At 37.8% G+C, this 14,537-nt stretch overlaps 1 protein-coding gene across 1 annotated transcript in view; it reads left to right on the forward strand.

Annotated features, from left to right (window-relative positions):
- The window catches only part of USH2A (usherin), a 795,153-nt gene that overhangs the window by 401,279 nt on the left and 379,337 nt on the right, over nt 1–14,537 (forward strand). Inside the window, exon 32 of the mRNA XM_025367257.1 lies at nt 14,305–14,464. Within this exon, the coding sequence (XP_025223042.1) occupies nt 14,305–14,464 (160 nt within the window). The remainder of the gene's footprint in view (nt 1–14,304; nt 14,465–14,537) is intronic.

The following is a 14,537-nucleotide window of genomic DNA, read 5'->3' on the forward strand; positions in this document are numbered from 1 at the left end:
AAGACTGGGTGATTTATAAAGAAAGGAGGTTTAATTGACTCACTGTTCCACATGGCTGTGGAGGCCTCATAATCATGGCAGAAGAGCAAGACCTGTCTTATATGGCAGCAGACAACAGAGAATGAGAGCCAAGTGAAAAGAGAAACCTCTTCTAAAATGGTCAGATCTTGTGAGACTTATTCACTACCACGAGAACAGTGTGGGGGCAATCGCCCCAATGATTCAATCATCTCCCATGGGGTCCCTCCCACAACACGTGGGAATTATGGGAGCTACAATTCAAGATGAGATCTGGACAGGGACACAGCCAAACCGTATCAGGGCAGATGAGAGTTTTTTGTTCCTCATGACATAAAATGTGGAGGCTTTTCCAACACCACTTCTGCAATTCTCTGACTCCCACGAGACATGCTATAGTTCAGCTCAGTTCTGACAGTAACTACCTGGAGTTAGAGTCAGACTCCATAGATTTAAAAGTCCAGTCCCACAAGACTGCCTTCCTTTCAGAGGCCAGGCACAAGTATTGGGTTCCCAGGTTAGCCACGATTCTGTCCAGCTGAACTACAGTCTTGGGTTCCCACAACCCACTCTTCAGGGTTGATAATTTGCTAGAATGACTCACAGAACTCAAGTAAATGCTATACTTACTATTGCGGTTTATTTTAAAGGATGCATACAAACAGCCAGATGACAAACCTCCTCAAACTCTGTTGTTTAGGGGTTTTTAGGAGGTTTCATGACATAGGCATGATTGATCAAATCATTAGTCATTGATGATTGACTCGATTTCCAGCCACTCTCCCTCTCCCAAGAGGTTGCTGATTGAGGAGTGAGGCTGAAAGTTCCAAGCTTCTAATCAAGGTTTGGTCTTTCTGGTGAACAGCCCCTATTTTGAAGTTATCTAGGGGCCCTCTGATACTCACTTAATTGGAACAAAAGATACTACTATCATCTTTATCACTCAGAAAATTCCAAGGATTTTAAGAGTTCTGTTCCAGAAACCTAGTACAAAGACCAAATATCTTTCTTATATCACAGCAGGGCCAGCAGACTGGAAACTCCCACAGAATTTTTATCATGCAGTCTTGAGGCAGAATTCTTTCATCTTTGGGAAATTTCAATCTTTGCTCTAAAGCCTTTCAACTGATTGGATGTGGCCAACCCATATTATGTAGGGTAATTTACTTAAAGTCAACTAGCTGTAAATAAATGTTAATCACTTCTAAATAATAACTTTATAGCAACATTTAGATTAGTGTTTGATCAAACAAGTGGATACCATAGCCTGGCCAAGTTGTTACACAAAGTAACCATCACAAATGTGTTATTTTATTTAAAATCATCAATATTATATGAAATAATTCAGAAATAAAAAATGTGTTGTCACAGTGAACACTTATAAATGTTTTTCCCGCAGAGATGTCAACAGACTGTGCTTTGAAAATTGCTGTTTTAAAAGAGAAAAGCCCATCATTCTATGGAGATGATTCAAAGATAGACAATCCAGTAAATATCTTATAATGGGCCAAGTACTACTAGTTGTTAATTTACACTTGCAACATCAAACACTACACCAGCTTTTTAAAATGCAGTTGTTGCATATAATGCATTGTGTTTTTACAAGTAGGTATACAGCATAATTCTAATAGGATATTTATTTACACCCTAACCTTACAATTTAAATTCTGATACTCCATTGTGCTCATCCTACCCACCCTCTTCTTATATTCAAAGGTATTAGGGACTACTTGCTCGGCATAACATTCCAAATCAAACTGCAAAGACATTTTATGATGAATTAAATGGGTGATGCTCTCCCAGCCTTTGTAACTACTAGAGCAAACATCTAAGAAGCAAACATTTTTATCACAAAATTCTGATTGCCAAGTTGTTTTTATTAAATAGACATACAGTAGAGATTTTAATCTTAGAAAGCATCTAACACAAACACAGATTTCTCATTTTATAGATGAGTAAACTAAGATCCAATGACGGCAAAGTATTTTTTCCAGGTTCATACAGACGACTAACAGCAGAACAAAGACTAAAGAAAGCTCTCCTAACTCCTCCCCCCATTTTTAGCATCCACTGCATTCTTTACTACAAAATTATTAGCCTGGTCTTTAATGGTGGCCTCAAAGAATGGTTTTTAGTATTACTTCCTCCACTTCTTTCATATGTCCTGTGCTCCGGCTAAACTGAACTGTGTAAACTAAGCTAAACATTTACCTTTAAGCTTGTACTGTATTTTTCTACAGTCTTTTTGCCAACTCTTCCCATCCCAAATGTCTTCACTCTCTATCTCCACTGCTTTAAAACCTAAACAATTTTCAATTTAAGTGCTATCTCCTTTTTAAAGTCTTTTACATTCTTCTAGCCAGATATAATTCTAGGAAAATATTGCCATACTTGACTGCATAAAGATTTAAATTGTCTATATAGCAAAATAAAACCATTATTGAAATGATGAAACAAGTGACAAACTAGAACAAAATACTTTATAGCATGCTTATTTAATAAATATCTATTGATAGCTTGCTGAGTAATAGACACTGTGCTAGGTGCTATATCCAAATAATATTGACTTATTAGCTTTCAATTAGAAAAAGAAAAACACTGTTAGATATGGGTCAATTAGATAAACAGGCACTTCCACAAAGAAAAGAAAATATGTAAATATAGTTATAGAAATAATGATAATAATAATAAATGAGATGCTACTTAACATTTTTCAAATGTGTAAATATTTTTTAAAATTAGATTTCTCCATATTGATTAGAAGATTGGGAAAAGAGCTCTTTCATGTAATGATGTTGTGAATGAAAATTGGCAATTTATATCATAATGTGCCACAGTGCTGTTCTGTATGGTCTCAATCCTCCCTGCAAATGTATGCTCTACTTTTCTCTACCTGGTCCTGAGCTTTAGCCTCTGGATTCTCTTTGGGTTCTGCCGGTGTAAGACATAATACAGAGAACAACAGACAGGAGGGGAGTGAGGCCGGAGTGTTTATTCCCCAGGCTCTGTGCTTGCAAGGATTCAGATGGGCAGCAAATGTTCCTCCACTGAAGGGGAGGCCCTTCCTACAGTACAGCTGCCTTTCCAGCCTGATGTGGTCCTCAGCCTAGCGAAGTAAGGGCTTGGTCTGTGTTTAGCCACCAGCCGTGTACTCATTCTTGAATGTGCCTGTTAACCCTGGTCCAAATCCTATAAATAGTCCCTGCCATATTTCTCTTTAATAATTCCATTTCAGCATTCCATCTTCTCCCTTGTCAGGACCCCAAATCATCCCTCTTTGACTGGGAAATTCTACTTCTAAGAGTTTATACTTAAGGTACAGTTAAAAATGTAGCCAATAATACAGTAAATCCGTATTAAATGTTATAACAGTAGTAAAAATGATTCTAGTGAAGCACAAAAGAGAAGTGAATCCAAACTGGAAGAGTTTGAGAAGGTTTCTCATAGGATGTGACATTCGATTTGTGTCTTAAGGGTAGCATGAGACTATGGCAAAAAAGAAATGTATATTTCTTGCCACCCAAAAGAGATATCTTGGCTCTTGAGCATAGATATTTATTACTTTCTTATGCTATATAAAGCCTAGTATAGGGGTAGGTTGAAATAGTATTAAAATAATATTTAAGGATTGATTATAGGTTTTCATTGAGAACCATTCTCAGTTGATACTTTACTAAGCTGACAATAGACTTAGCACTGCCTGGCAAACGGTAGGTAGCAGTCAGTGATATAGCCATGATTATTACTGAATTAACAGCATCTTAACCTTCACTACGATATTTGAAAGGGAACACTGATTCATAGACCTTTTTCTTTTTTCTGCCACAGGTAGTCAGGCACCTATTACTCTTATTATGTCTCATTATTAACTTCTGTTGCCTAACAAGATACTGTATGTTGTATGTCACATGAATATTTTCTTACAAAGTATTAATTGTTCCTAATCTTATTAAAGAATATGATAGTAGTAAATATACAACTAAATCTGAGATAAAAACCTCTAATTTTGCAAAGATTTAGCCAAGTTATGCCACTAAGTTTGTCCAAATAATAACTCTATTAAGTTATCTCGATTATCTCCTCTTTAGTTTGTGAATTGAAAGCATTAATGAAGATCAAAAGCTGTCTGTTGCCTCCCTAATTCTATATCTATCCTTGTGCAGAGGCAAGGTAGGGGAGTCGGTAGGATGTTTCTGTGTGTGTGTGTGTGTGTGTGTGTGTGTGTATAGACAGAGACAGAGAACAAGAGCAAGACAGAGAGAGAGAGAGCAAGAGAAGGAGACTGAGAGAGAGGGAAAGCGGGAGGAAGTGATGGAGGGACGAAGCGGGGGGCTTTCCCCCATTTTATATTACAAAAGTAACTAAGAAAAAAAATCCTGAGTTAAATATTTTATAATTATTACAAATGGGATATTAGAGATGTTCAGGAAGCCAGAGTAGAAGATCGCTAAGAATGCTGTCAGCCTAAGGAGTTTTTCATGGACACCTTTTCGTTCTAACCAGCCACAGAAGAAAAGAGGGAAATGAGGAAGCATCATCCTTCATTATCACAACTGACAATAATGGTTCCTCCTTATCCCCCATCCCCCCGCCACACACACACAAAGTAGTGACTGACAACCCCCAGCAGGCTGGGATCCCCCACCACGTGCCACCTTCTGCAAACGTGTTGGAGGGACCAGGTCCTCCTTTCTTTTTTGCCAATTTTCTCATTGCAAAAAAGTTTTACTATTCAACAATTAGGAGTGTCCAAAGTATGAGGGGTCATAAGATGCCTACAAAAAGATACATCCTTGTTCTCAAAGAGCTTATAACACCATAAATACTGATGACTGGTATAAGGATGCTTACACAGGAAATTTATTAAAAGGGCAACTCAGTAGAGTAGAAACTATGCATCTGTTGAAGAGAGTCAGGAGATGTTTCATGGATAATACAAACATTGAACAGGGTTTTGATGAAAGGGAGGGATGTGGATTTCTCTGATAAGGTGGAAAATATAAGCACAAATGGAAGAATTTATTGAGTTTAGTATGTGGTTTGTGTTCAGTTTTAAATATAAGTCCTTATCATAGCAAAGTGATTTCAACTCTACAGATCAGTTTGAAAGCACAGGACTGGATCTCGGTGATGGTTAATTGCTCACCTGGCCAAAGAAAAGCATGTTGCAAGGTTAAGGCTCCTGTAAGGAAAAGGAGAGCAAGGACGTTCAGGCCAAATAAAGCCCCTGTTTTTATTAATTATAAGGTCAGAATCTGGTTCTTCTGGAATCAAAATGCTGAGCAAGCAATTGTGGAGCTAGGACTACACAATGGCAGAGATGAATGCAACCTGACATTCCACATGTATTCTGGTGTAGCTCATTGCTTTTCAGGCATCTACGAGAAACATACCACTTCTCAGGTTTGCTGCTGAAGATGTGTTCTCACTGACCCATAACCTAGCAGAAGTTTTCAGGTTGGAATACCAAATAACAAGATAATGTGGTCAGCGCTATCTATGTTGCTCCAAAAATTTTAAACCTCTAATTGATGATTTGTGGGAAGGATGCACAGAGAAAAGAAAGGAAAACCAGGAAAAAGCTGTGTTTTTCATTTATGAAATATTAGGAAGTTTTCAGAATAAGACCCAAAAAATACATATTAGATTATAAAGAAGCAAAAAAAAAATAGTGCTATGTAATTTTCTGATGGTAGAAACAAATAAGAACATGTAAATTCCTCAGTTTACACCACGAGTTAAAAGAAAATCATCACCTACTTATTGGTTCATTTTGTAAATTGAGATCAATGAAATTCTCTGAACAACAGCATGAAATCAATCGTAAAATAGCATATAATTCATGGCCAGTATTGTAAATTATGGTTTGCTTGACAGTAATCGGTGAGGTTTCCATGCACTGGGATGCATTTCCTTGTAACACGTCTAAGGATAATGCCTGTGGATCCATTTCTAATGCATATTAGAGTGATCTGTTTTTCCCTGTCCACAACTCCCTGTGTTTGATCTTATGCAAATGATGCAATCAAGCAAATGGAAAACAAGATGTTGCTGCTCAAGGACTCTGACAAACAGTGGCCTTATGTTTTCAGGGTTTCCCCACCCTCCATTTACGGAACTCAGATTTGTGTACATACCTACAATTGTTTGAATCCATTGATACATTTACATTGCCCTTGAAGGGCCTAATCACATCTGTAGAGACATATTACCAAATCAGTTGCAGTTAAGCTTGGAGGAGAGTTGTCATTACTTTCCTCTTTGCTTTAAATTTTAAATTGGTGGCTTTGTTTATGACCTCACTCTCAAAGAACATCTTAGCCTCACTTCCCTGTTACCAACCCTTTTTTCATTTCTTTTTATTAACTGTTTTTAAAAACTTCTCTCTCATTCCATTCATTCATTGTGCACATGACTACCCCTTCCCCCAACCTCCAACCTAATGCCTCCTCCTCTTTTCTTCTCCAATTTTTTTCCCTTTCCCTCATCATCACTTCCTCCTGTTTTACCAAGAATTTCCCAATCAGATCACCATGCAACTTTCTCTGCCATATGTCAAATTAGGTTCTTCTCTCTCTCTCTCTCTCTCTCTCTCTCTCTGTCTGTCTTCTTCATGCTTCATTATTCAAAGAACACCAGTAACATTTCATCTTCTTACGGAAATAAATTGAGAATAATCCATTTTGGGGTGGATAGTATAGGCATAAAAACAACTTGAAAGTCAAAAAAGCTATTTAATCACAGTGGTTTTCTTTGTCTTAAGTTTACAGTTTTCAGATTCTTAAAACCAAAACAAAATCCCCAATTTCTATTGTAGTGATGACATAGCAGTCAGATTTCCCAAACAAGAAATATAACCTAACAAAATACTTTTTTGGTGTGAATTAGCTTATCTTAAAAACTTAGAAAACATTGTAATTGTACCTAGGTTCTGAAAAGCTTGTCTGTGTGGTTATGATAAGCAGAGGTGAGTATGTTGAGTATGTAGCATTCATAAATTTCCATCTTCAAGACATATATGTATGTCTCTATCCCTGTGTACAGTTATGCTTTTATTTCTATAATTCAGTTTAATATCTGACTTTACTCCCATGTAACTTAGTAGTAAGTAAATCACAGTCACTTTGGGGGTCCTCACGCCTCCACTAATTATGTAAAAGCTTCTGGAGTCTTACCTAATTCTTTAGCATATGGAGTGTGGCCACCTGGGATTCTTTCTTTCTCTGTGCAAAGGGATAACTATTGAGACAACCTCTTCACATTCAGTGGATATACTCATTGCTTCTACATCATACTTGGGCAACTGATATCTTTACAAGGTTTTCTGTGGCCCTGCCTGAATACAGACACCAAAGTCATTCCTTTTGCTCTGGTCTTGCCCCCTGACCTGGGACTCCTTCTCTGTTCCCTCAGTCACTCTGTCTAGAAGTTTTTTTTTTTTTTTTTCCCCTGCCTCCTGACCAGTCACATTCTATTTTATGGAGAAATCTATTTTATAGTTAAATTCTGATTTTATAATTTAATTGAGTGTACTAGTCTGTTTTCATGCTGCTGTTAAAGACATACCCGAGACTGGGTAATTTGTAAAGAAAAGGAGGTTTAATGGACTCACAGTTGCATGTGGCTGGGGAGGTCTCACAATCATGGGAGAAGGAGAAAGGCACATCTTACATGGCAGCAGACAACAAAGAAATGAGAACCAGGCAAAAAGGGAAATCTGTTGTGAAACCATTAGATCTTGTGAGACTTATACACTACCACGAAAACAGAAGGGGGAAACTGCCCCCATGATTCAGTTGTCTCCCACTGGGTCTCTCTCACAACATGTGGGAATTATGGGAACTACAATTCAAGATGAGATTCAGGTGGGGACATAGCCAAACCATGTAACTGAGAAACATTTAGATAAAAATTAAATGGAGAAAAGATATAGGGTCAGTAGGAGGGAAGGATGGAAGAAACAAAATAGGTTACTATGACGAGCAGATTGAACAAATCCATTGAACAAATCCTGAGCATTGTAGGGGTTTAGAAGAGGAAGCTCTACCCAAGGGCTTCAATTTAAACGCTTACTTGGTTCCTCAAGAGAATTGGCCAAACTGTGAAAGGAGAAGAAGGAAAAACAAATCAACACAATGAAGAGACAAACAAAAGAACAACATAATTATGGCTGAACAGTTCCAAGAGCCCAGTTCAAATTGGAAAACCTGAAATTATAGTAGACTCTTTCAGTGTGTTCAGTGACATCTCTCAGAAACATCTTAGAGGTATGAGAAGTATTAGAGACATAAGATGATAAGATTTATCCAGAAATGGAAATCAGGATAGCTACATAGAAGAGGACTGGGGATGTGAAGAGCCCTATGTGACCCAGGGAGTATGGTGTTGTAATGAATGATCAAATTTCATAACAAGGGAAATGCCACTATTGAAAATATTCTGAGAATAAGAAAAAGAGGTTTAATGGACTCACAGTTGCATGTGGCTGCATGCAAGAGACTGGAGGTTGTGGAGCGGCATAGGAGTGATTGCATCGATGTGACAAGTGGAAGAGGTGGGAGGTAACAAGTTTGTGGTCACAGAGTGCAGGCTTTAGATTTAGAATCTTGGAAATCACTCTGAAGATTATCAAGTAGTAGGTGTAACTATGCTGAATGATGAATAAATGAAGTAGAGGTGAAGGGCATTGCATTTGAGGAAGTTAAAGTAAAGCCAGATTCAGAGATGAGTCATTATTGAGGATGTTAGAGTTGCCAAAAAGGGATTATGATTGAAAAGAAAACTGAGCCAACGCTGAAGTCATAGAGAAGAGAAGCAGTGTGACCGGAGATGTAATGGGGCATGCGTTAACTAGGTTTGGGGCATATCTTCTTTTAAGTAATGAATTGATATTGATTAACTATTGCTATTTTTCCTCCATCTATGGTATAAATATATATCACAGAAAATTTGAAAAATATATGTAATAAAAATTAAATCTATATGCACTTACTCTAAGAAAAATATTGTTAACATTTTGGTGTACCACTATCTCCTATTTTGTTTTTATTTGTTTTTATTGTTTATTTCTTTTACAATGAAGCACTGGTATTTTAAAATTACGTTTTGGCCTTCAGGTGGGTACAGCTTTGCCTTTTTCTTGTATTTAATGGTAAATCTCCTTTATCTTACAACTATAGACCCCTCCATTGGCCTGACAATTGTATTCATTATATTCTTGAAGATTTTAAAATATTTTTAGACAGTACTATATTTCTGAGAAAAAAAAATGGCAAACTGGGTAGAGGGCATAGAGGTATCCCTCTGGTCTTGCTCATTCATTTTCAACAAGTAAAATTACATGAGTTAGTCATCACACCAATCCTGGAGATATCCTGGTGAACATGATAAAAAATATTTCTCTGAACTCAAGAAGTTTACATTCTTCTGGGAAGGATATAATATCAAGACATAAATGAAAAGACAATTTCAGACTTGTTTTAGTAATTATGATACGGCACTAAACAATTTGATATGACAAGAACCTGGGGATGATGGTGGCCATATTGTTCAATTATCAAGAAAGACCACTCATAGAAGGATGAGCCTGAAGCATAAGAAAGAGCAATCCAAGCACAAAGAAAGAGAAACTAGATTTCAGTTAGAAGGAGCAGCACCTGCAAAGGCCCAGAAGGGTGAACTTGTTGTGTTAGAAGTACAGAAAAATGCCTAGGGCTAGTGTATGAAAAAAAATGGGGAGAATGCTAAGTCAAATAGGATCCTATTGACCATTATTAGATTTCATTCTAAGAGCAAAAGAAGGGCACTGCAGGGTGTTACTCTGAAGAATCAAAAGATCACTCATGGTGAATGATCTTGCTTTCTTCACTGGGGAAACTGAAGTAGTTAGAGGATAATTCCCATAGACTCTGCTATCCTCTGCCCATCCACCAGCATTGGCACTCACATAGTGTGCATTCTCTCCCATTACTATAGATTGTCTCTGTTCCAAGTTCAACTCTTTCACTTTTGAACTAGATTCTCCTCTTTCACATGTTCAAGGACAAAACTCCAGCAATTTTTTTCTCTTTCATCCGTGTCTAGTTTTCCGTTTGCTGCTGGGTCACCCCATCTCATACAACATAAATTTTTCTCTCATTTAAATTACTTTAAAAATCTTCTCTTGATTCTACTCACCTTTTATTTATTGCTTCATTTATCTGTTTTCCTTTGCCACAGAACTTTTTGAAAATGTTCGTTATATTCACTGTCTCTAATTTCTCTTCTATTTCCTTATAAGTCCACTCAAATCAGGCTTTGGTGCCGACAAGTTCACTGAAACTTCAATTGTGCAATTACTGATGACTGCCATATTGCTCTACCCAGTGGGCAATTTTTAGTTCTCATCTTATTTCACCTTTAAGTCTTAAAAATTACTTCATTTGACTTTCAAGACACCATAATCTCAATGTTCTTCTCATACCTTACTGGTCACCCTCTGTCTCCTTGGTTGATTTCTCCTTTACTCGTTGGTGCCTTTTATGTTGGTATCCCAAGGTTTTGGTTCTTATACCTTTTCTCTTTTATATCTACACTCACACCATTTGCACTCCTAGCCATCTATATGATAATGACTTACCGAATTATATCTCAAACCATAAACTCTTCCTGTAATTCCAAACTTCTGTTTAAATATCTCGACAATCTCCTCTTGGTTATCAAACTAACATAGCAAATATCTAATTGGCATTCATTATATGAATTCTTATCTTCTGCTCCATGCCTCCCTCAACCAATAAAATGGTTACTTTATCCTTCCCTTTGCTCAGGTCAAAAGCCTTGGAATCAACTCTGGGTTTCCTCTTTCATACTCTACCTGCAATGCACTAGGAAAGCCTGTTAGCTTTGCCTTTAAAACATATTCAGAATCCAACCACTTCTTACTTGATTATTACTGGCCTCCACTTACTTAATATTACAGATAGTCTCTTCAGTGAGATTTATTCTTATGCTCTTGCTCACTACCATCAATACGTCATCTAGCAGCCAGAATGATACTCATGAAGTCCATGTTTGATTGCATGACAGCTCTGTTCAAAATCCTTAGTGGCTCCCTAAGGAGAACTTCTTAGATTAAAAACCAAAATTCTTACAAAGACCTACAAGGCCTGCATGAACTGGCCCCTCATTAAATCTCTAATATAATCTTTGATTTACTTCTTTCTAATTTGTTCTGATCCATCAACATCAGCCTCCCTGCTAGTCCTCAAGCGTGTCAGGCATGTCCCTCTTTCCATGGCTTTGCTCTGCTTGTTCCCTCTCTTTGAATAGTCCAACCCAAAAATTCCCACAACTTTTACACTCATCCCCCCTTCAGGTCTTTGCTCAAAATGTCACCTTCAAAATGAGGCCTCTGCTGACTCTTACCTATTAAAATTACCCAGAACTTCTAATTCTCCTTCCTCTGTTCTGTGTTTTCTGCAGCAATTTTCATGTAATGCAGCATGAACATCTTAAACTCTGTTACACATTCACTTTAAAGACATGCTATCTTCTAAAATGCAACACCTTTCTTACCCATAAACTTCATAATACCTTGGATAATCTAGAGGTAAATCCTAACTAGGGATGGAGGATTTGACAAGCTCAACTAAACTATCCCTATTTCAATCCTGGCTCACTAGCCATTCCAGCCCTCTCAAGCAACATGACCCTTCTAAGTATACTTACTTCCCATCCTGACCCCCCACTCCCAGTCCCAATTATTCTAGAAATGAACACTTCCCGCTCCATGGAAGAATCCGGGCATGGACAACAAACCCTGAACTAATTGCTTCAGGAATCTCCTTCCATCTGAGGCAGATATTCTGGGTGGGTTTAGGGCTTAGGTGATCACAGTCGCCTTCAAAGCATGCAGTTTATAGGGGAAAGGTGAGTGGGGCACTCTGTGATAAGCAGACACTGTGATATGTGATACTATGATGTTGCATTCTTGAGAGACCTAAGTCCTACCTTGAGATACCTGGGTTCCAGATATGCAAGTCTGTACCATGGAAACATATGCAAGCAAGCATCAGGCCTTTTTGAATGGAGTAACTTCTCCACCACCTACAAATTGGGTAGCTAAATCCCTGCCCCAGCAAAGCAGAATGTAAGAAAGAAGGAAAAACTGTCCCACTCCAAAGAGTTCACTGGCCAAAGAATTTTGTAGCATCCAGTCTCAGTTGCGGCTGACCAAGACAATCTGAAATGGCCATTGTATGTTTCAAGGTCACATGGATTTGGCCACTTGGAATATAATTTCTGGCTGGAGCATGTTCTTTCAGCAAGGTGGATGTGTTCTCAGTTGAAACACTATTGGTTTTCTCCAATTGCACTGACTTACCCACCAGGAATTCCTCTAAGCTTGGTGACCTCCTTGGTTTTGCTCCTGCAACGGGACTTAGAGTCAAATCCCCAGCTTCTCTTTTTCAGGGAGGACAAGGAATTCAGACAGATGAGAACAATGAGAGAGAGAAAGGTCACCAGAGAGAGAAGATGAAGAGAGCAGGGGAATGACAGATACAATATGTTAGCATATAAACACATTATAATTTTGGCCAAGATTGGCCCCGGTGGTAGGTGTTTTGCTTTGCATGAAGTTTTCTCTCAGTAAATAATAGTCTACTCTCTCGGTAGCACCTGAGGCCACTGCTCTAATGATTTTAACTTCATAAGTTTCCTAGAATGTTGATCCAAATGAAGGCACCCCAGTTCTGTCTCAGTCGTGCACACATAGTGCGACTGTTGCTGCCATCTCTCAGCAGTCCCTGGCAATGCCACACTGCTTCACCACAAGCTTCAAAGTGTCCTTGAAGTATATGTTTTCACTACATTGATTGGGAGTGCCCCATCTCAACTTGCAACCATTGGATTCCTGTAGGATAGAATTTGTAAAGAAAACAAGATTTAATCAAAAGCATTAAAAGTCTCTTCTTGTTGATAACTTTTTGTTCTAAGGTAACTATATTTACTGTAAATTATTTTTTTAATCTCTCTTCTAGTGAACTACATGTTTAACCAATTGATTATACTTTGCATGAAAACCAAAGTGTTCTTTCCCCAGTTTACTTTTGTTATCAGTGCAATGCAAAATCTGTTTGCCTGAATTAGGTTGCATTTCATTAATCTCTTCAACATGAAATTGTGGTGGTTCATGGTTAATGAGATTTAAGAATGTGGGTTACTTAAATTGTGACTAATTTACTTTAAAAATATTTCAGAAAATAATGATTGTTTCTGGTAGTGTTAAAGTATTAATGATGTGTAAGTCTTGGTACACCTGACTGAACTTTGGTTAGATTACCAAGTGTAGTGAAATGTTCAGGATATTTCAGAATTGAGTTAGTATATTACAGATTAGTTTAATCTAATACAAGAGAATGTGGTATCTATTAGAAAGACAGGCAATACAAAACACGAGGGAAGTTCAGGGGAGGGAGAAATTCTTTCGGCCTAGGGCACTACCCTACTCTCATGGTCATCTTTCAGACCTAGCTCATCTCATTCATTAATTATTCATTCATTCAAAAACACATATTCAAAACCTACAATGTGCCAGGTATTGTGCTACATACTAAGAATGCAAAATGAATATATTACCATTCCTGCTCTTAAGGTATTTAGTGTATCAGATAGTCATGAGGTAGTGTTTTGAAGTGTTAAGCTAAAAGTATGTACAAAGATAAAGAGAAGAGGCTAATAGCTCCATCTTGTGCTGGGGTGATAGCAAGGAGTGTTAGGGACATCATAAGGAAGAAATAGGCATCTGCACTTCACCTCGACAATTTGAAGGTCAAATAATAGTCAGGTGGTGGACAGGAGAAGAAAGAAATCTGACAAACGGAATTACAAGCTCAAAGTCATTGTTACAAGCTATGTATTTGCATTTCAAAGGCAACTCCTGTTGTCTTCAAATGTGCTTTAAAATAATTTAAATATCTCATTTATTTTTAAACAGGGCCATTGAACTAAGACTAAACTTAGCAAATGATTTACTTGGTCACAGACATTCCAGAAAACAGTAAAACTGTTAAAATGAAAAAGTCAAAACAAGAGTTTGATTGACACTTGTCTATTTAAACATAACCAGAGTATATTTAAGGGATGAAGCACTCTGTGTGGTATTGCTATTGATTTTTATGGCAATTTATTCATATTTTAAGCCTTACCTTAGCAATTCTTTGAGGTAGGACTATAGTGGAGGAGTGAAATCTCCTCATAAGAAGTATAATGCTAAGTAAATTCTTGTTTCTCCCTACCCCCTAGATTTAGCAGTATTTACACCCCACCAGTTTCTACTCAGTGCATGCACACATGTGGGCTGTACAAACAGTTCCTGGGTCCTACTGTACACAGCACAGCTGCCACCAGAACACGTGGATTCCCCAGTTCTGACTGTCCTGGATTCTAGAACTATACACGTACAGTAAGTAGAAATGTTGTCTTTCTCTCATGCTGGTTCATGCAAGAATCCCAGTGAGTTTAATCAGGGGAGGAGC

Source organism: Theropithecus gelada, chromosome 1 (genome assembly GCF_003255815.1).
Source record: "Theropithecus gelada isolate Dixy chromosome 1, Tgel_1.0, whole genome shotgun sequence".
Taxonomy (NCBI): Eukaryota; Metazoa; Chordata; class Mammalia; order Primates; family Cercopithecidae; genus Theropithecus; species Theropithecus gelada.